The 21772-nt window shown below is 41.4% G+C and overlaps 2 protein-coding genes across 3 annotated transcripts in view; both read left to right on the top strand.

Annotated features, from left to right (window-relative positions):
* The window catches only part of hps4 (HPS4 biogenesis of lysosomal organelles complex 3 subunit 2), a 58383-nt gene that overhangs the window by 29946 nt on the left and 6665 nt on the right, over positions 1-21772 (top strand). For both annotated transcript variants that reach the window (XM_061985870.2, XM_061985869.2), the window contains exons 8-9: positions 3517-3641; positions 3712-4186. In XM_061985870.2, the coding sequence (XP_061841854.2) occupies positions 3517-3641; positions 3712-4186 (600 nt within the window). The remainder of the gene's footprint in view (positions 1-3516; positions 3642-3711; positions 4187-21772) is intronic.
* The window catches only part of LOC133622997 (uncharacterized), a 42255-nt gene continuing 25509 nt past the window's right edge, over positions 5027-21772 (top strand). Inside the window, exon 1 of the mRNA XM_072914290.1 lies at positions 5027-5244. The gene's annotated coding sequence lies outside the window, so the exon portion shown is untranslated. The remainder of the gene's footprint in view (positions 5245-21772) is intronic.

Here is a 21772-nt window from a genome sequence, read left to right as displayed (position 1 = left end):
TCCTGATGGCTTCATCTGGCCAGGATCTTCAGCTCTCGCTGGATCGGTTCGCAGCCGAGTGTGAAGCGACTGGGATGAGAATCAGCACCTCCAAGTCCGAGTCCATGGTTCTCGCCCGGAAAAGGGTGGAGTGCCATCTCCGGGTTGGGGAGGAGATCTTGCCCCAAGTGGAGGAGTTCAAGTACCTAGGAGTCTTGTTCACGAGTGAGGGAAGAGTGGATCGTGAGATGGACAGGCGGATCGGTGCGGCGTCTTCAGTAATGCGGACGCTGTATCGATCCGTTGTGGTGAAGAAGGAGCTGAGCCGGAAGGCAAAGCTCTCAATTTACCGGTCGATCTACGTTCCCATCCTCACCTATGGTCATGAGCTTTGGGTTATGACCGAAAGGACAAGATCACGGGTACAAGCGGCCCAAATGAGTTTCCTCCGCCGGGTGGCGGGGCTCTCCCTTAGAGATAGGGTGAGAAGCTCTGTCATTCGGGGGGAGCTCAAAGTAAAGCCGCTGCTCCTCCACATGGAGAGGAGCCAGATGAGGTGGTTCGGGCATCTGGTCAGGATGCCACCCGAACGCCTCCCTAGGGAGGTGTTTAGGGCACGTCCAGGCCACGGGGAAGACCCAGGACACGTTGGGAAGACTATGTCTCCCGGCTGGCCTGGGAACGCCTCGGGATCCCCCGGGAGGAGCTGGACGAAGTGGCTGGGGAGAGGGAAGTCTGGGCTTCCCTGCTTAGGCTGCTGCCCCCGCGACCCGACCTCGGATAAGCGGAAGAAGATGGATGGATGGATGGAACTTGTTTAAGTCGGGGTCCACGTTAATCAATTCATGGCAAAATCACTTATGACATTCAATAAAAGAGCTGTCAAAACCCCCAAAAATGAATGATGATAATGTTTATTCACACTACTGCAGAGAGCACCAGGTGTCAGGGGGCTTTAATTGTATAAATATATTATAAAGAATACAAAATACATATATATATATATTAGGGGTGTAACGATACACAAAAATTTGGGTTCAGTACGTACCTCGGTTTAGAGGTCACGGTTCGGTTCATTTTCGGTACAGTAAGAAAACAACAAAATATACATTTTTGGGTTATTTATTTACCAAATTTGCAAAAATCTTCCACCAAAAATATTTTTCTTAATGGAATATTTGATGTGAAGTAATGGGAACCTTGAAAAGGTCAATAATTCATAATAACATTGATTTTGATTCAATATTATGTTTTGAGCAATGACTGTTTGAAAGAAAAAAAAACAGCTTTGTTTTATTAGTCAACATTGCAACTTTTTCTAAATGACATTTAACCTTTAAGCTTTTTTATTTCACTTTTGTTATGTTTTTGTTTATTTGAATAGTATTTTTAGAATGTGCCGTGGGCCTTTAAAACATTAGCTGTGGGCCGCAAATGGCCTCCGGGGCACACTTTTGACACCCCTGCTATAGATAATAAAAAATTAAATGTGATAAATCTATGGATAAAAAGCAGAGCCTGGCGACGCATGCGCGTTTATCATAACTCTCTCTCTCTCTCTGTCTCTGCCCCTCCCTCACCAATGCTGCTGTTTGTTTTGTTTTTAACCCCTTCTTAAAAATGAACGTACGTTGAAAATACACACAACCAAAATGCCGGACATTTGAGGCATTTAAGAAACTCCGCCCTGACAGCTCCGCAAAAGAGGACATGTCCGTTTTTCTTATATAAGATAAGACCTTCTGCAAGTCATCAGAATCAGGTAATACACCAACTTATATTCTTGTCTTCATGAAAGAAAGGAATCTATATGTGTTAAACATGCATGTATATTCATTAAAACACCTTTAACATGTAAACAAAAACGGCAAAATAAATAAATATAAATTATATACTGTATATATCAATGTATGTATATATATATATATATATATATATATATATATATGTGTGTGTGTATATATATATATATATATATATATATATATGTGTGTGTGTATATATATATATATATATATATATTAGAGATGCGCGGATAGGCAATTTATTTCATCCGCAACCGCGTCAGAAAGTCGTCAACCATCCGCCATGCACCCGATGTAACGTTTGATCAGAACTGCACCCGCCCGCCATCCGCCCGTTGTTATATATCTAATATTAATTAAAAAAAAAAAAAAAAAAAGGGTGAAAACTACGCGAATTGCACCTTGTGCAGACAAGATTTTTCGATCGGACACGGAGGAATTAGCGATGTAAAAGACCACGTTGGGACAAAAAAACACAAGTCTAATGCCGTTGCTAGCGATACAAGTGGAAAACTTTCAACGTTTTTCGTCGCCCAAACAGATTCTTTGGATGTGATAAATGCCGAAGTTTTATTTACGGAGGCAATAATTGAGCATGGACTTCCAATCGCACTGGCTGATCACATGGGACAGTTAATAATGTAATGCAACCTTTAAAAATCATTACGCGGTGATCGCGATCCCAAAAATAAACTTTTCTTGCATGATAATGTCCAGAAAAATTTGCTTTATATTACTATAGAGTCCTTTTAACGAATGAGTTTGATGGTTTATCACAAACCTTAAATGAAATTCCATGGCCACCGTCCTGCTCTCTATATCAACCAGGGTGAGCCCCACCCCTTTCGTGAGCGCACTGCGAAAGCGGACGAGGCGGGGTGTCGGTGCGGTGGGCGCGGTGGTGACCCTGGACGTGCGTCGGGCCCTTCTCGCGGATCGCCTCAGCTACGGCTCCCGGTGGGGCCCTCTCGGGGGAAGGGGCCTCGGTCCCGGACCCCGGCGAGGCGTCCCTTCTCCGCTCCGTAAAAGTGTCCATCTCTTTTCTTTTCTTTTCTTCTGTTGTGGCATATGCTGCAGGTGCCTGCTCGTTTTTCGTATGTGGGTAACAACATTTAACTATGTATATATATTTCCCAATTGGTTTAACTGCCACCCGCAAAAAAAATAAAAAAATAAAAAAAATATCTAATTAATCCGCCCGACCCGACCCGCGAGCGGATAAAATCTTATTGTTTTTAATTTCATCCGCCCGATCCGCGGATAATCCGCGGACTCCGCGGTTGTGTCCGCAAACCGCGCATCTCTAATATATATATATATATATATATATATATATATATATATATATATATGTGTGTATGTATATATATATATATGTTTGTGTGTATATATGTATATATATGATATGTGTGTATGTTACTCATCAGTTACTCAGTACTTGAGTAGTTTTTTCACAACATACTTTTTACTTTTACTCAAGTAAATATTTGGGTGACTACTCCTTACTTTTACTTGAGTAATAAATCTCTGAAGTAACAGTACTCTTACTTGAGTACAATTTCTGGCTACTCTACCCACCTCTGATCCCTGGTTGCCTGCTATTCAGTGGATGGTAAATCTTAACTGTTATACAAGACATACCCTGACTACTCTAAAGCGTGTACTAATCTCTAGGATGATGTCCCTACATGTTGTCGAGCAAACAAAATGCTCAGATTTTGTTTCTGTTCAGTCACAGACAAGCAAAGGTCAGAGTTCAAGCAGCTCATTCAGTGATGCGGTTAGTTCCAGGACCGTCTTCCTCACCATGTTTGAACTTCAGTACCTGCAGTCCGTCCCTGTTGACAAACAAATACGGTATTAATCACACTTTGACACTCATTCCGCCCGCACATAATCCAACATAGTGGGTCTTCCTTCTCCCCAGGTTGCACTCCACTCCAATCAAAGAGCCCCGGTCACGTCCCAGCCCTCTGTCCAGGACTTCATCAGACACTTCCGAGTGCCCTCACAAAGCATCCTTGAGTCCTGGCTCGTCTGCATCGGACGACTCCGTGTTCGGACAAGTTACCTCGCAGACCGGCGCCGATCCGCTCAGACCTCCTCTTCCCCACGGAGACGTCTCTCACCCAGCTGAGGAGGAAGTTGGAGGAGGTTCTCGCAGCAGCAGTGGCCAGCTCAGTGAAGATGGCACAGGTGCGCACGCAGCGCAGGTGTTTGATACCGGCGGGACAGAGTTCCGCAATGAGGATGGCGTTTGGGAGGCAGCGAGGGAGACCACTCTGGCTGACGACTCCCCTCTGATCCCCATGACGCTGTACCTGCACAGGGTGAAAGGTCTGGTCCTGGCCCTGCTGGTGGAGCCTCACTTCTTATGTGACAAAGCCGCCATGGAGGAAGTGGTGAGAACCCACACCCTTTTAGTGCAGTGTTTTTAAACCACTGTGCCGCGGCACACTAGTGTACCGTGAGATACAGTCTGGTGTGCCGTGGGAGATGATCTAATTGCACCTACCGTATTTTCCGCACCATAAGGCGCCCCGGGTTATAAGCCGCGCCTTCAATGAACGGCATATTTCAAAACTTTGTCCACCTATAAGCCGCCCCGTGTTATAAGCCGCATCTAACTGCGCTAAAGGAATGTCAAAAAAACAGTCAAATAGGTCAGTCAAACTTTAATAATATATTAAAAACCAGCGTGATGTGGGCGCGCATGGAGTCGTATATCAACATGGACGGAGCTGCGTGAAAAAAGCCACCCGGCCTCTTCGCGTAAACTTCCCTTAACCACTCGCTCATCTTTTCTTCATCCATCCATCCCTTCGAGTTAGCTTTTATGATGACGCCGGCTGGAAAGGTCTCTTTTGGCAAGGTCTTCCTTTTGAATATCACCATGGGTGGAAGTTTCTGGCCATTAGCATGGCAAGCTAGAACCACAGTGAAGGATGACTTCTCATTCCCTGTGGTGCGAATATTCACCGTACGTGCTCCCGTTGTATCCACAGTGCGGTTCACAGGAATATCAGTTGCTGTGAAATAGTAGTCCGTGTGCGGATGGAGAGATTGCGTCTTTTCATGAACCGGATCCCTGTCGCTTAGTAGGAGCCATTTTGTGGTCTTTACAGATGTAAACACACAAAGGGAATGAAACGTACGGTAATATCCGCGCGCTTTTTCTTCTTCTACGCGGGCGGGTGGTTGCTTACAGTAGAAGAAGAAGCGCTTCCTGTTCTATGGGGGCGGGTGCTTACCTTGGCGGTTGCTTGCGTAGAAGAAGAAGCGCTTCCTGTTCTACCGGGAAAAAAGATGGCGGCTGTTTACCGTAGTTACGAGACCGAAACTTTATGAAAATGAATCTTAATATTAATCCATATATAAAGCGCACCGGGTTATAAGGCGCACTGTCAGCTTTTGAGAAAATTTGTGGTTTTTAGGTGCGCCTTATAGTGCGGAAAATACGGTAATTGGGTTAGAAATAGAGATGTCCGATAATATCAAACTGCCGATATTATCGGCCCGATAAATGCTTTAAAATGTAATATCAGAAATTATCGGTATCGGTTTCAAAATTATCGGTATCGGTTTCAAAAAGCAAAATGTATGACACGGACGTAGGGAGAAGTACAGAGCGCCAATAAACCTTGAAGGCACTGCCTTTGCGTGCCGGCCCAGTCACATAATATCTACGGCTTTTCACACACAAGCATACTTGGTCAACAGCCATACAGGTCACACAGAGGGTGGCCGTATAAACAACTTTAACTCTGTTAGAAATATACGCCACACTGTGAACCCACACCAAACAAGAATGACAAACACATTTCGGGAGAACATCCGCACCCGTAACACAACATAAACACAACAGAACAAATACCCAGAACCCCTTGCAGCACTAACTCTTCCGGGACGCTACAATATAAACCCACCGCTACCGCCTACCCCCTCCACCTCAACCTCCTCATGCTCTCTCAGGGAGAGCATGTCCCAAATTCCAAGCTGCTGTTTTGAGGCATGTTAAAAAAAATAATGCGACTTCAATAATAAATATGGCAGTGCCATGTTGATTTATTTTGGAAAACCTTGTTACATTGTTTAATGCATCCAGCGGGGCATCACAACAATATTAGGCATAATAATGTGTTAATTCCATGACTGTATATATCGGTATCGCTTGATATCGGTAATTAAGAGTTGGACAATATCGGAATATCGAATATTGGCAAAAAAGCCATTATCGGACATTTCTAGTTAAAAATATTTTCTGCAATCCAGTAGTTATAGTCTGCAAATGATGTGTTGTTGTTGAGTGTCGGTGCTGTCTAGAGCTCGGCAGAGTAACCGTGTAATACTCTTCCATATCAGTAGGTGGCAGCAGGTAGCTAATTGCTTTGTAGATGTCGGAAACAGCGGGAGGCAGAGTGCAGGGAAAAAGGTGTCTAATGCTTAAACCAAAAATTAAAAAAAGGTGAGTGCCGCTAAGAAAAGGCATTGAAGCTTAGGGAAGGCTATGCAGAACGAAACTACAACTTAATTGGCTGCAAAGTAAAGAAAAACAGAATGCTGGATGACAGCAAAGACTTACAGTGTGTGGAGCAGCAGACGGCGTCCACAAAGTACATCCATAAATGACATGACAATAAACAACAAAATAGGAAACACTACACACAGGAAAACAGCAAAAAAGTCCAAATAAGTCAGGGTGTGATGTGACAGGTGGTGACAGTACACCTACTTTGAGACAAGAGCTATAGTGATGCATGCTTGGTTATGGTTTGATTTTATATCCAACAATTGGCTGCCGAGATTCATTTTTTTATGTTTTCCGCTGGTGGTGTGCCTCGGGATTTTTCCAATGAAAAAAATGTGCCTTGGCTCAAAAAAGGTTGAAAAACACTGGTCTAGAGTGCGGCAGAGTAACCGTGTAATACTCTTCCATATCAGTAGGTGGCAGCAGGTAGCTAATTGCTGTGTAGATGTCGGAAACATGGTTTGTGGTGTTTACAATATGCAGACGACAGCGGGAGGCAGGGTACAGGTAAAAAGGTATCTAACGCCTAAACCGAAAATAAACAAAAGGCACTGAAGCTTAGGGAAGGCTATGTAAAACTAAACTAAAACTGAACTGGCTGCAAAGTAAACAAAAAACAGAATGCTGGACGACAGCAAAGACTTACTGCGGAGCAAAGACGGCGTCCACAAAGTACATCCGAACATGACATGACAATCAACAATGTCCACACAAGGAAGGATAAAAACAAGTGAAATATTCTTGATTGCTAAAACAAAGTAGATGCGGGGAAATTATCGCTCAAAGGAAGACATGAAACTGCTACAGGAAAATACCAAAAAAAGAGGAAAAGCCACCAAAATAGGAGCGCAAGACAAGAACTAAACAGCAAAAAAAGTCCAAATAAGTCAGGGTGTGATGTGACAGGTGGTGACAGTACACCTACTTTGAGACAAGAGCTATAGTGATGCATGCTTGGTTATGGTTTGATTTTATATCCAACAATTGGCTGCTGAGATTCATTTTTTTATGTTTTCCGCTAGTGGTGTGCCTCGGGATTTTTCCAATGAAAAAAATGTGCCTTGGCACAAAAAGGTTAAAAAACACTGGTCTAGAGCGCGGCAGAGTAAATGTGTAATACTCTTCCATATCAGTAGGTGGCAGCAGGTAGCTAATTGCTGTGTAGATGGTTTGTGGTGTTTACAATATGCAGACGACAGTGGGAGGCAGGGTGCAGGTAAAAAGGTATCTAACGCCTAAACCAAAAATAAACAAAAGGCACCGGAACTTAGGGAAGGATATGCAAAACTAAACTAAAACTGAACTGGCTGCAAAGTAAACAAAAACAGAATGCTGGACGACAGCAAAGACTTACTGTGGAGCAAAGACGGCGTCCACAATGTACATCCGAACATGACATGACAATCAACAATGTCCCCACAAAGAAGGATAAAAACAACTGAAATATTCTTGATTGCTAAAACAAAGTAGATGCGGGGAATATCGCTCAAAGGAAGACATGAAACTGCTACAGGAAAATACCAAAAAAAGAGAAAAAGCCACCAAAATAGGAGCGCAAGACAAGAACTAAACGGCAAAAAAGTGAAAATAAGTCAGGGTGTGATGTGACAGGTGGTGACAGTACACCTACTTTGAGACAAGAGCTATAGTGATGCATGCTTGGTTATGGTTTCATTTTATATCCAACAATTGGCTGCTGAGATTAATTTTTTTATGTTTTCCGCTAGTGGTGTGCCTCGGGATTTTTCCAATGAAAGAAATGTGCCTTGGCTCAAAAAAGGTTGAAAAACACTGGTCTAGAGCGCGGCAGAGTAACCGTGTAATACTCTTCCATATCAGTAGGTGGCAGCAGGTAGCTAATTGCTTTGTAGATGTCGGGAACATGGTTTGTGGTGTTTACAATATGCAGACGACAGTGGGAGGCAAGGTGCAGGTAAAAAGGTATCTAACGCCTAAACCAAAAATAAACAAAAGTCATTGAAGCTTAGTGAAGGCTGTGTAAAACTAAACTAAAACTGAACTGGCTGCAAAGTAAACAAAAACAGAATGCTGGACGACAGCAAAGACTTACTGTGGAGCAAAGACGGCGTCCACAAAGTACATCCGAACATGACATGACAATCAACAATGTCCCCACAAAGAAGGATAAAAACAACTGAAATATTCTTGATTGCTAAAACAAAGTAGATGCGGGGAAATATCGCTCAAAGGAAGACATGAAACTGCTACAGGAAAATACCAAAAAAGGAGAAAAAGCCACCAAAATAGGAGCGCAAGACAAGAAGTAAACAGCAAAAAAGTCCAAATAAGTCAGGGTGTGATGTGACAGGTGGTGACAGTACACCTACTTTGAGACAAGAGCTATTGTGATGCATGCTTGGTTATGGTTTGATTTTATATCCAACAATTGGCTGCTGAGATTAATTTTTTTATGTTTTCCGCTAGTGGTGTGCCTCGGGATTTTTCCAATGAAAGAAATGTGCCTTGGCTCAAAAAAGGTTGAAAAACACTGGTCTAGAGCGCGGCAGAGTAACCGTGTAATACTCTTCCATATCAGTAGGTGGCAGCAGGTAGCTAATTGCTGTGTAGATGGTTTGTGGTGTTTACAATATGCAGACGACAGCGGGAGGCAGGGTACAGGTAAAAAGGTATCTAACGCCTAAACCGAAAATAAACAAAAGGCACTGAAGCTTAGGGAAGGGTATGTAAAACTAAACTAAAAGTGAACTGGCTGCAAAGTAAACAAAAACAGAATGCTGGACGACAGCAAAGACTTACTGCGGAGCAAAGACGGCGTCCACAAAGTACATCCGAACATGACATGACCATCAACAATGTCCACACAAAGAAGGATAAAAACAACTGAAATATTCTTGATTGCTAAAACAAAGTAGATGCGGGGAATATCGCTCAAAGGAAGACATGAAACTGCTACAGGAAAATACCAAAAAAGGAGAAAAAGCCACCAAAATAGGAGCGCAAGACAAGAACTAAACAGCAAAAAAAGTCCAAATAAGTCAGGGTGTGACATGACAGGTGGTGACAGTACACCTACTTTGAGACAAGAGCTATAGTGATGCATGCTTGGTTATGGTTTGATTTTATATCCAACAATTGGCTGCTGAGATTCATTTTTTCATGTTTTCCGCTAGTGGTGTGCCTCGGGATTTTTCCAATGAAAAAAATGTGCCTTGGCTCAAAAAAGGTTGAAAAACACTGGTCTAGAGCGCGGCAGAGTAAATGTGTAATACTCTTCCATATCAGTAGGTGGCAGCAGGTAGCTAATTGCTGTGTAGATGGTTTGTGGTGTTTACAATATGCAGACGACAGTGGGAGGCAAGGTGCAGGTAAAAAGGTATCTAACGCCTAAACCGAAAATAAACAAAAGGCACTGAAGCTTAGGGAAGGCTATGTAAAACTAAACTAAAACTGAACTGGCTGCAAAGTAAACAAAAACAGAATGCTGGACGACAGCAAAGACTTACTGTGGAGCAAAGACAATGTACATCCAAACATGACATGACAATCAACAATGTCCCCACAAAGAAGGATAAAAACAACTGAAATATTCTTGATTGCTAAAACAAAGTAGATGCGGGAAATTATCGCTCAAAGGAAGACATGAAACTGCTACAGGAAAATACCAAAAAAAAGAGAAAAAGCCACCAAAATAGGAGCGCAAGACAAGAACTAAACAGCAAAAAAAGTCCAAATAAGTCAGGGTGTGATGTGACAGGTGGTGACAGTACACCTACTTTGAGACAAGAGCTATAGTGATGCATGCTTGGTTATGCTTTGATTTTATATCCAACAATTGGCTGCCGAGATTCATTTTTTTATGTTTTCCGCTAGTGGTGTGCCTCGGGATTTTTCCAATGAAAGAAATGTGCCTTGGCTCAAAAAAAGGTTGAAAAACACTGGTCTAGAGCGCGGCAGAGTAACCGTGTAATACTCTTCCATATCAGTAGGTGGCAGCAGGTAGCTAATTGCTTTGTAGATGGTTTGTGGTGTTTACAATATGCAGACGACAGCGGGAGGCAAGGTGCAGGTAAAAAGGTATCTAACGCCTAAACCGAAAATAAACAAAAGGCACTGAAGCTTAGGGAAGGCTGTGTAAAACTAAACTAAAAGTGAACTGGCTGCAAAGTAAACAAAAACAGAATGCTGGACGACAGCAAAGACTTACTGCGGAGCAAAGACAATGTACATCCAAACATGACATGACAATCAACAATGTCCCCACAAAGAAGGATAAAAACAACTGAAATATTCTTGATTGCTAAAACAAAGTAGATGCGGGGAAATATCGCTCAAAGGAAGACATGAAACTGCTACAGGAAAATACCAAAAAAAGAGAAAAAGCCACCAAAATAGGAGTGCAAGACAAGAACTAAACAGCAAAAAAGTGAAAATAAGTCAGGGTGTGATGTGACAGGTGGTGACAGTACACCTACTTTGAGACAAGAGCTATAGTGATGCATGCTTGGTTATGGTTTGATTTTATATCCAACAATTGGCTGCTGAGATTCATTTTTTTATGTTTTCCGCTCGTGGTGTGCCTCGGGATTTTTCCAATGAAAGAAATGTGCCTTGGCTCAAAAAAGGTTGAAAAACACTGGTCTAGAGCGCGGCAGAGTAACCGTGTAATACTCTTCCATATCAGTAGGTGGCAGCAGGTAGCTAATTGCTGTGTAGATGGTTTGTGGTGTTTACAATATGCAGACGACAGTGGGAGGCAGGGTGCAGGTAAAAAGGTATCTAACGCCTAAACCGAAAATAAACAAAAGGCACTGAAGCTTAGGGAAGGCTGTGTAAAACTAAACTAAAACTGAACTGGCTGCAAAGTAAACAAAAACAGAATGCTGGACGACAGCAAAGACTTACTGTGGAGCAAAGACAATGTACATCCAAACATGACATGACAATCAACAATGTCCACACAAAGAAGGATAAAAACAACTGAAATATTCTTGATTGCTAAAACAAAGTAGATGCGGGGAATATCGCTCAAAGGAAGACATGAAACTGCTACAGGAAAATACCAAAAAAGGAGAAAAAGCCACCAAAATAGGAGCGCAAGACAAGAACTAAACAGCAAAAAAAGTCCAAATAAGTCAGGGTGTGATGTGACAGGTGGTGACAGTACACCTACTTTGAGACAAGAGCTATAGTGATGCATGCTTGGTTATGGTTTGATTTTATATCCAACAATTGGCTGCTGAGATTCATTTTTTTATGTTTTCCGCTAGTGGTGTGCCTCGGGATTTTTCCAATGAAAGAAATGTGCCTTGGCTCAAAAAAGGTTGAAAAACACTGGTCTAGAGCGCGGCAGAGTAACCGTGTAATACTCTTCCATATCAGTAGGTGGCAGCAGGTAGCTAATTGCTGTGTAGATGGTTTGTGGTGTTTACAATATGCAGACGACAGTGGGAGGCAAGGTGCAGGTAAAAAGGTATCTAACGCCTAAACCAAAAATAAACAAAAGGCATTGAAGCTTAGGGAAGGATATGTAAAACTAAAACTGAACTGGCTGCAAAGTAAACAAAAACAGAATGCTGGACGACAGCAAAGACTTACTGTGGAGCAAAGACAATGTACATCCAAACATGACATGACAATCAACAATGTCCCCACAAAGAAGGATAAAAACAACTGAAATATTCTTGATTGCTAAAACAAAGTAGATGCGGGAAAATATCGCTCAAAGGAAGACATGAAACTGCTACAGGAAAATACCAAAAAAAGAGAAAAAGCCACCAAAATAGGAGCGCAAGACAAGAACTAAACAGCAAAAAAGTCCAAATAAGTCAGGGTGTGATGTGACAGGTGGTGACAGTACACCTACTTTGAGACAAGAGCTATAGTGATGCATGCTTGGTTATGGTTTGATTTTATATCCAACAATTGGCTGCTGAGATTCATTTTTTTATGTTTTCCGCTAGTGGTGTGCCTCGGGATTTTTCCAATGAAAGAAATGTGCCTTGGCTCAAAAAAGGTTGAAAAACACTGGTCTAGAGCGCGGCAGAGTAACCGTGTAATACTCTTCCATATCAGTAGGTGGCAGCAGGTAGCTAATTGCTTTGTAGATGTCGGAAACATGGTTTGTGGTGTTTACAATATGCAGACGACAGCGGGAGGCAAGGTGCAGGTAAAAAGGTATCTAACGCCTAAACCGAAAATAAACAAAAGGCACTGAAGCTTAGGGAAGGCTATGTAAAACTAAACTAAAACTGAACTGGCTGCAAAGTAAACAAAAACAGAATGCTGGACGACAGCAAAGACTTACTGTGGAGCAAAGACAATGTACATCCAAACATGACATGACAATCAACAATGTCCCCACAAAGAAGGATAAAAACAACTGAAATATTCTTGATTGCTAAAACAAAGTAGATGCGGGAAATTATCGCTCAAAGGAAGACATGAAACTGCTACAGGAAAATACCAAAAAAAGAGAAAAAGCCACCAAAATAGGAGCGCAAGACAAGAACTAAACAGCAAAAAAAGTCCAAATAAGTCAGGGTGTGATGTGACAGGTGGTGACAGTACACCTACTTTGAGACAAGAGCTATAGTGATGCATGCTTGGTTATGGTTTGATTTTATATCCAACAATTGGCTGCCGAGATTCATTTTTTTATGTTTTCCGCTAGTGGTGTGCCTCGGGATTTTTCCAATGAAAGAAATGTGCCTTGGCTCAAAAAAGGTTGAGAGCGCGGAAGAGTAAATGTGTAATACTCTTCCATATCAGTAGGTGGCAGCAGGTAGCTAATTGCTTTGTAGATGGTTTGTGGTGTTTACAATATGCAGACGACAGTGGGAGGCAAGGTGCAGGTAAAAAGGTATCTAACGCCTAAACCGAAAATAAACAAAAGGCACTGAAGCTTAGGGAAGGCTGTGTAAAACTAAACTAAAACTGAACTGGCTGCAAAGTAAACAAAAACAGAATGCTGGACGACAGCAAAGACTTACTGTGGAGCAAAGACAATGTACATCCAAACATGACATGACAATCAACAATGTCCACACAAAGAAGCATAAAAACAACTGAAATATTCTTGACTGCTAAAACAAAGTAGATGCGGGGAATATCGCTCAAAGGAAGACATGAAACTGCTACAGGAAAATACCAAAAAAGGAGAAAAAGCCACCAAAATAGGAGCGCAAGACAAGAACTAAACAGCAAAAAAAGTCCAAATAAGTCATGGTGTGATGTGACAGGTGGTGACAGTACACCTACTTTGAGACAAGAGCTATTGTGATGCATGCTTGGTTATGGTTTGATTTTATATCCAACAATTGGCTGCTGAGATTCATTTTTTTATGTTTTCCGCTAGTGGTGTGCCTCGGGATTTTTCCAATGAAAGAAATGTGCCTTGGCTCAAAAAAGGTTGAAAAACACTGGTCTAGAGCGCGGCAGAGTAACTGTGTAATACTCTTCCATATCAGTAGGTGGCAGCAGGTAGCTAATTGCTGTGTAGATGGTTTGTGGTGTTAACAATATGCAGACGACAGCGGGAGGCAAGGTGCAGGTAAAAAGGTATCTAACACCTAAACCAAAAATAAACAAAAGGCACTGAAGCTTAGGGAAGGCTGTGTAAAACTAAACTAAAACTAAACTGGCTGCAAAGTAAACAAAAACAGAATGCTGGACGACAGCAAAGACTTACTGCGGAGCAAAGACGGCGTCCACAAAGTACATCCGAACATGACATGACAATCAACAATGTCCACACAAAGAAGCATAAAAAGAACTGAAAAATTCTTGATTGCTAAAACAAAGTAGATGCGGGGAAATTATCGCTCAAAGGAAGACATGAAACTGCTACAGGAAAATACCAAAAAAAGAGAAAAAGTCGCCAGAACGAAACTAAAACTGAACTGGCTACAAAGTAAACAAAAACAGAATGCTGGACGACAGCAAAGACTTACTGTGGAGCAAAGACGGCGCCCACAAAGTACATCCGAACATGACATGACAATCAACAATGTCCACACAAAGAAGCATAAAAACAACTGAAATATTCTTGACTGCTAAAACAAAGTAGATGCGGGAAATTATCGCTCAAAGGAAGACATGAAACTGCTACAGGAAAATACCAAAAAAAAGAGAAAAAGCCACCAAAATAGGAGCGCAAGACAAGAACTAAACAGCAAAAAAAGTGAAAATAAGTCAGGGTGTGATGTGACAGGTGGTGACAGTACACCTACTTTGAGACAAGAGCTATAGTGATGCATGCTTGGTTATGGTTTGATTTTATATCCAACAATTGGCTGCCGAGATTCATTTTTTTATGTTTTCCGCTAGTGGTGTGCCTCGGGATTTTTCCAATGAAAGAAATGTGCCTTGGCTCAAAAAAGGTTGAAAAACACTGTTCTAGAGCACGGCAGAGTAACCGTGTAATACTCTTCCATATCAGTAGGTGGCAGCAGGTAGCTAATTGCTTTGTAGATGTCGGAAACATGGTTTGTGGTGTTTACAATATGCAGACGACAGTGGGAGGCAAGGTACAGGTAAAAAGGTATCTAACGCCTAAACCGAAAATAAACAAAAGGCATTGAAGCTTAGGGAAGGCTATGTAAAACTAAACTAAAACTGAACTGGCTGCAAAGTAAACAAAAACAGAATGCTGGACGACAGCAAAGACTTACCGCGGAGCAAAGACGGCGTCCACAAAGTACATCCGAACATGACATGACAATCAACAATGTCCCCACAAAGAAGGATAAAAACAACTGAAATATTCTTGATTGCTAAAACAAAGTAGATGTGGGAAATTATCGCTCAAAGGAAGACATGAAACTGCTACAGGAAAATACCAAAAAAAGAGAAAAAGCCACCAAAAATAGGAGCGCAAGACAAGAACTAAACAGCAAAAAAAGTCCAAATAAGTCATGGTGTGATGTGACAGGTGGTGACAGTACACCTACTTTGAGACAAGAGCTATAGTGATGCATGCTTGGTTATGGTTTGATTTTATATCCAACAATTGGCTGCCGAGATTCATTTTTTTATGTTTTCCGCTAGTGGTGTGCCTCGGGATTTTTCCAATGAAAAAAATGTGCCCTGGCTCAAAAAAAGGTTGAAAAACACTGGTCTAGAGCGCGGCAGAGTAAATGTGTAATACTCTTCCATATCAGTAGGTGGCAGCAGGTAGCTAATTGCTGTGTAGATGTCGGAAACATGGTTTGTGGTGTTTACAATATGCAGACAGCGGGAGGCAGGGTACAGGTAAAAAGGTATCTAACGCCTAAACCGAAAATAAACAAAAGGCACTGAAGCTTAGGGAAGGCTATGTAAAACTAAACTAAAACTGAACTGGCTGCAAAGTAAACAAAAACAGAATGCTGGACGACAGCAAAGACTTACTGCGGAGCAAAGACGGCGTCCACAAAGTACATCCGAAACATGACATGACAATCAACAATGTCCCCACAAAGAAGGATAAAAACAACTGAAATATTCTTGATTGCTAAAACAAAGTAGAAATATCGCTCAAAGGAAGACATGAAACTGCTACAGGAAAATACCACAAAAAGAGAAAAAGCCACCAAAATAGGAGCGCAAGACAAGAACTAAACAGCAAAAAAAGTCCAAATAAGTCAGGGTGTGATGTGACAGGTGGTGACAGTACACCTACTTTGAGACAAGAGCTATTGTGATGCATGCTTGGTTATGGTTTGATTTTATATCCAACAATTGGCTGCCGAGATTCATTTTTTTATGTTTTCCGCTAGTGGTGTGCCTCGGGATTTTTCCAATGAAAGAAATGTGCCTTGGCTCAAAAAAGGTTGAAAAACACTGGTCTAGAGCGCGGCAGAGTAACCGTGTAATACTCTTCCATATCAGTAGGTGGCAGCAGGTAGCTAATTGCTGTGTAGATGGTTTGTGGTGTTTACAATATGCAGACGACAGTGGGAGGCAAGGTGCAGGTAAAAAGGTATCTAACGCCTAAACCAAAAATAAACAAAAGGCATTGAAGCTTAGGGAAGGATATGTAAAACTAAAACTGAACTGGCTGCAAAGTAAACAAAAACAGAATGCTGGACGACAGCAAAGACTTACTGTGGAGCAAAGACAATGTACATCCAAACATGACATGACAATCAACAATGTCCCCACAAAGAAGGATAAAAACAACTGAAATATTCTTGATTGCTAAAACAAAGTAGATGCGGGAAAATATCGCTCAAAGGAAGACATGAAACTGCTACAGGAAAATACCAAAAAAAGAGAAAAAGCCACCAAAATAGGAGCGCAAGACAAGAACTAAACAGCAAAAAAGTCCAAATAAGTCAGGGTGTGATGTGACAGGTGGTGACAGTACACCTACTTTGAGACAAGAGCTATAGTGATGCATGCTTGGTTATGGTTTGATTTTATATCCAACAATTGGCTGCTGAGATTCATTTTTTTATGTTTTCCGCTAGTGGTGTGCCTCGGGATTTTTCCAATGAAAGAAATGTGCCTTGGCTCAAAAAAGGTTGAAAAACACTGGTCTAGAGCGCGGCAGAGTAACCGTGTAATACTCTTCCATATCAGTAGGTGGCAGCAGGTAGCTAATTGCTGTGTAGATGTCGGAAACATGGTTTGTGGTGTTTACAATATGCAGACGACAGCGGGAGGCAAGGTGCAGGTAAAAAGGTATCTAACGCCTAAACCGAAAATAAACAAAAGGCACTGAAGCTTAGGGAAGGCTATGTAAAACTAAACTAAAACTGAACTGGCTGCAAAGTAAACAAAAACAGAATGCTGGACGACAGCAAAGACTTACTGTGGAGCAAAGACAATGTACATCCAAACATGACATGACAATCAACAATGTCCCCACAAAGAAGGATAAAAACAACTGAAATATTCTTGATTGCTAAAACAAAGTAGATGCGGGAAATTATCGCTCAAAGGAAGACATGAAACTGCTACAGGAAAATACCAAAAAAAGAGAAAAAGCCACCAAAATAGGAGCGCAAGACAAGAACTAAACAGCAAAAAAAGTCCAAATAAGTCAGGGTGTGATGTGACAGGTGGTGACAGTACACCTACTTTGAGACAAGAGCTATAGTGATGCATGCTTGGTTATGGTTTGATTTTATATCCAACAATTGGCTGCCGAGATTCATTTTTTTATGTTTTCCGCTAGTGGTGTGCCTCGGGATTTTTCCAATGAAAGAAATGTGCCTTGGCTCAAAAAAGGTTGAGAGCGCGGAAGAGTAAATGTGTAATACTCTTCCATATCAGTAGGTGGCAGCAGGTAGCTAATTGCTTTGTAGATGGTTTGTGGTGTTTACAATATGCAGACGACAGTGGGAGGCAAGGTGCAGGTAAAAAGGTATCTAACGCCTAAACCGAAAATAAACAAAAGGCACTGAAGCTTAGGGAAGGCTGTGTAAAACTAAACTAAAACTGAACTGGCTGCAAAGTAAACAAAAACAGAATGCTGGACGACAGCAAAGACTTACTGTGGAGCAAAGACAATGTACATCCAAACATGACATGACAATCAACAATGTCCACACAAAGAAGCATAAAAACAACTGAAATATTCTTGACTGCTAAAACAAAGTAGATGCGGGGAATATCGCTCAAAGGAAGACATGAAACTGCTACAGGAAAATACCAAAAAAGGAGAAAAAGCCACCAAAATAGGAGCGCAAGACAAGAACTAAACAGCAAAAAAAGTCCAAATAAGTCATGGTGTGATGTGACAGGTGGTGACAGTACACCTACTTTGAGACAAGAGCTATTGTGATGCATGCTTGGTTATGGTTTGATTTTATATCCAACAATTGGCTGCTGAGATTCATTTTTTTATGTTTTCCGCTAGTGGTGTGCCTCGGGATTTTTCCAATGAAAGAAATGTGCCTTGGCTCAAAAAAGGTTGAAAAACACTGGTCTAGAGCGCGGCAGAGTAACCGTGTAATACTCTTCCATATCAGTAGGTGGCAGCAGGTAGCTAATTGCTGTGTAGATGGTTTGTGGTGTTAACAATATGCAGACGACAGCGGGAGGCAAGGTGCAGGTAAAAAGGTATCTAACACCTAAACCAAAAATAAACAAAAGGCACTGAAGCTTAGGGAAGGCTGTGTAAAACTAAACTAAAACTAAACTGGCTGCAAAGTAAACAAAAACAGAATGCTGGACGACAGCAAAGACTTACTGCGGAGCAAAGACGGCGTCCACAAAGTACATCCGAACATGACATGACAATCAACAATGTCCACACAAAGAAGCATAAAAAGAACTGAAAAATTCTTGATTGCTAAAACAAAGTAGATGCGGGGAAATTATCGCTCAAAGGAAGACATGAAACTGCTACAGGAAAATACCAAAAAAAGAGAAAAAGTCGCCAGAACGAAACTAAAACTGAACTGGCTACAAAGTAAACAAAAACAGAATGCTGGACGACAGCAAAGACTTACTGTGGAGCAAAGACGGCGCCCACAAAGTACATCCGAACATGACATGACAATCAACAATGTCCACACAAAGAAGCATAAAAACAACTGAAATATTCTTGACTGCTAAAACAAAGTAGATGCGGGAAATTATCGCTCAAAGGAAGACATGAAACTGCTACAGGAAAATACCAAAAAAAAGAGAAAAAGCCACCAAAATAGGAGCGCAAGACAAGAACTAAACAGCAAAAAAAGTGAAAATAAGTCAGGGTGTGATGTGACAGGTGGTGACAGTACACCTACTTTGAGACAAGAGCTATAGTGATGCATGCTTGGTTATGGTTTGATTTTATATCCAACAATTGGCTGCCGAGATTCATTTTTTTATGTTTTCCGCTAGTGGTGTGCCTCGGGATTTTTCCAATGAAAGAAATGTGCCTTGGCTCAAAAAAGGTTGAAAAACACTGTTCTAGAGCACGGCAGAGTAACCGTGTAATACTCTTCCATATCAGTAGGTGGCAGCAGGTAGCTTATTGCTTTGTAGATGTCGGAAACATGGTTTGTGGTGTTTACAATATGCAGACGACAGTGGGAGGCAGGGTGCAGGTAAAAAGGTATCTAACGCCTAAACCAAAAATAAACAAAAGTCATTGAAGCTTAGGGAAGGCTGTGTAAAACTAAACTAAAACTGAACTGGCTGCAAAGTAAACAAAAACAGAATGCTGGACGACAGCAAAGACTTACTGCGGAGCAAAGACGGCGTCCACAAAGTACATCCGAACATGACATGACAATCAACAATGTCCCCACAAAGAAGGATAAAAACAACTGAAATATTCTTGATTGCTAAAACAAAGTAGAAATATCGCTCAAAGGAAGACATGAAACTGCTACAGGAAAATACCAAAAAAAGAGAAAAAGCCACCAAAATAGGAGCGCAAGACAAGAACTAAACAGCAAAAAAAGTCCAAATAAGTCAGGGTGTGATGTGACAGGTGGTGACAGTACACCTACTTTGAGACAAGAGCTATAGTGATGCATGCTTGGTTATGGTTTGATTTTATATCCAACAATTGGCTGCCGAGATTCATTTTTTTATGTTTTCCGCTAGTGGTGTGCCTCGGGATTTTTCCAATGAAAGAAATGTGCCTTGGCTCAAAAAAGGTTAAAAAACACTGGTCTAGAGCGCGGCAGAGTAACCGTGTAATACTCTTCCATATCAGTAGGTGGCAGCAGGTAACTAATTGCTGTGTAGATGGTTTGTGGTGTTTACAATATGCAGACGACAGCGGGAGGCAGGGTACAGGTAAAAAGGTATCTAACGCCTAAACCAAAAATAAACTAAAGGCACTGAAGCTTAGGGAAGGATATGTAAAACTAAACTAAAACTGAACTGGCTGCAAAGTAAACAAAATCAGAATGCTGGACGACAGCAAAGACTTACTGCGGAGCAAAGACGGCGTCCACAAAGTACATCCGAACATGACATGACAATCAACAATGTCCACACAAAGAAGGATAAAAACAACTGAAATATTCTTGATTGCTAAAACAAAGTAGATGCGGGGAATATCGCTCAAAGGAAGACATGAAACTTCTACAAGAAAATACCAAAAAAAAGAGAAAAAGCCACCAAAATAGGAGCGCAAGACAAGAACTAAACAGCAAAAAAAGTCCAAATAAGTCAGGGTGTGATGTGACAGGTGGTGACAGTACACCTACTTTGAGACAAGAGCTATTGTGATGCATGCTTGGTTATGCTTTAAAGTCATATCCAATTGGCTGCTGAGATTCATTTTTTTATTTTTTCCGCTAGTGGTGTGCCTCGGGATTTTTCCAATGAAAAAAATGTGCCTTGGCTCAAAAAAAGGTTGAAAAACACTGGTCTAGAGCGCGGCAGAGTAAATGTGTAATACTCTTCCATATCAGTAGGTGGCAGCAGGTAGCTAATTGCTGTGTAGATGGTTTGTGGTGTTTACAATATGCAGACGACAGCGGGAGGCAAGGTGCAGGTAAAAAGGTATCTAACGCCTAAACCAAAAATAAACAAAAGGCACTGAAGCTTAGGGAAGGCTATGTAAAACTAAACTAAAACTGAACTGGCTGCAAAGTAAATAAAAACAGAATGCTGGACGACAGCAAAGACTTACTGTGGAGCAGACAATGTACATCCAAACATGACATGACAATCAACAATGTCCCCACAAAGAAGCATAAAAACAACTGAAATATTCTTGATTGCTAAAACAAAGTAGATGCGGGAAATTATCGCTCAAAGGAAGACATGAAACTGCTACAGGAAAATACCAAAAAAAAGAGAAAAAGCCACCAAAATAGGAGCGCAAGACAAGAACTAAACAGCAAAAAAAGTCCAAATAAGTCAGGGTGTGATGTGACAGGTGGTGACAGTACACCTACTTTGAGACAAGAGCTATAGTGATGCATGCTTGGTTATGGTTTGATTTTATATCCAACAATTGGCTGCTGAGATTCATTTTTTTATGTTTTCCGCTAGTGGTGTGCCTCGGGATTTTTCCAATGAAAGAAATGTGCCTTGGCTCAAAAAAGGTTGAAAAACACCGGTCTAGAGCGCGGCAGAGTAAATGTGTAATACTCTTCCATATCAGTAGGTGGCAGCAGGTAGCTAATTGCTTTGTAGATGGTTTGTGGTGTCAATATGCAGACGACAGTGGGAGGCAAGGTGCAGGTAAAAAGGTATCTAACGCCTAAACTGAAAATAAACAAAAGGCACTGAAGCTTAGGGAAGGCTATGCAAAACTAAACTAAAACTGAACTGGCTGCAAAGTAAACAAAAACAGAATGCTGGACGACAGCAAAGACTTACTGTGGAGCAAAGACAATGTACATCCAAACATGACATGACAATCAACAATGTCCACACAAAGAAGCATAAAAACAACTGAAATATTCTTGACTGCTAAAACAAAGTAGATGCGGGAAGTTATCGCTCAAAGGAAGACATGAAACTGCTACAGGAAAATACCAAAAAAAGAGAAAAAGCCACCAAAATAGGAGCGCAAGACAAGAAGTAAAACACTACACAC

This window comes from Nerophis lumbriciformis, linkage group LG12, assembly GCF_033978685.3.
Source record: "Nerophis lumbriciformis linkage group LG12, RoL_Nlum_v2.1, whole genome shotgun sequence".
Classification (NCBI taxonomy): domain Eukaryota; kingdom Metazoa; phylum Chordata; class Actinopteri; order Syngnathiformes; family Syngnathidae; genus Nerophis; species Nerophis lumbriciformis.
Note: the sequence above shows the minus strand (reverse complement) of the source record. Positions and strands in the feature narration are given on the sequence as shown.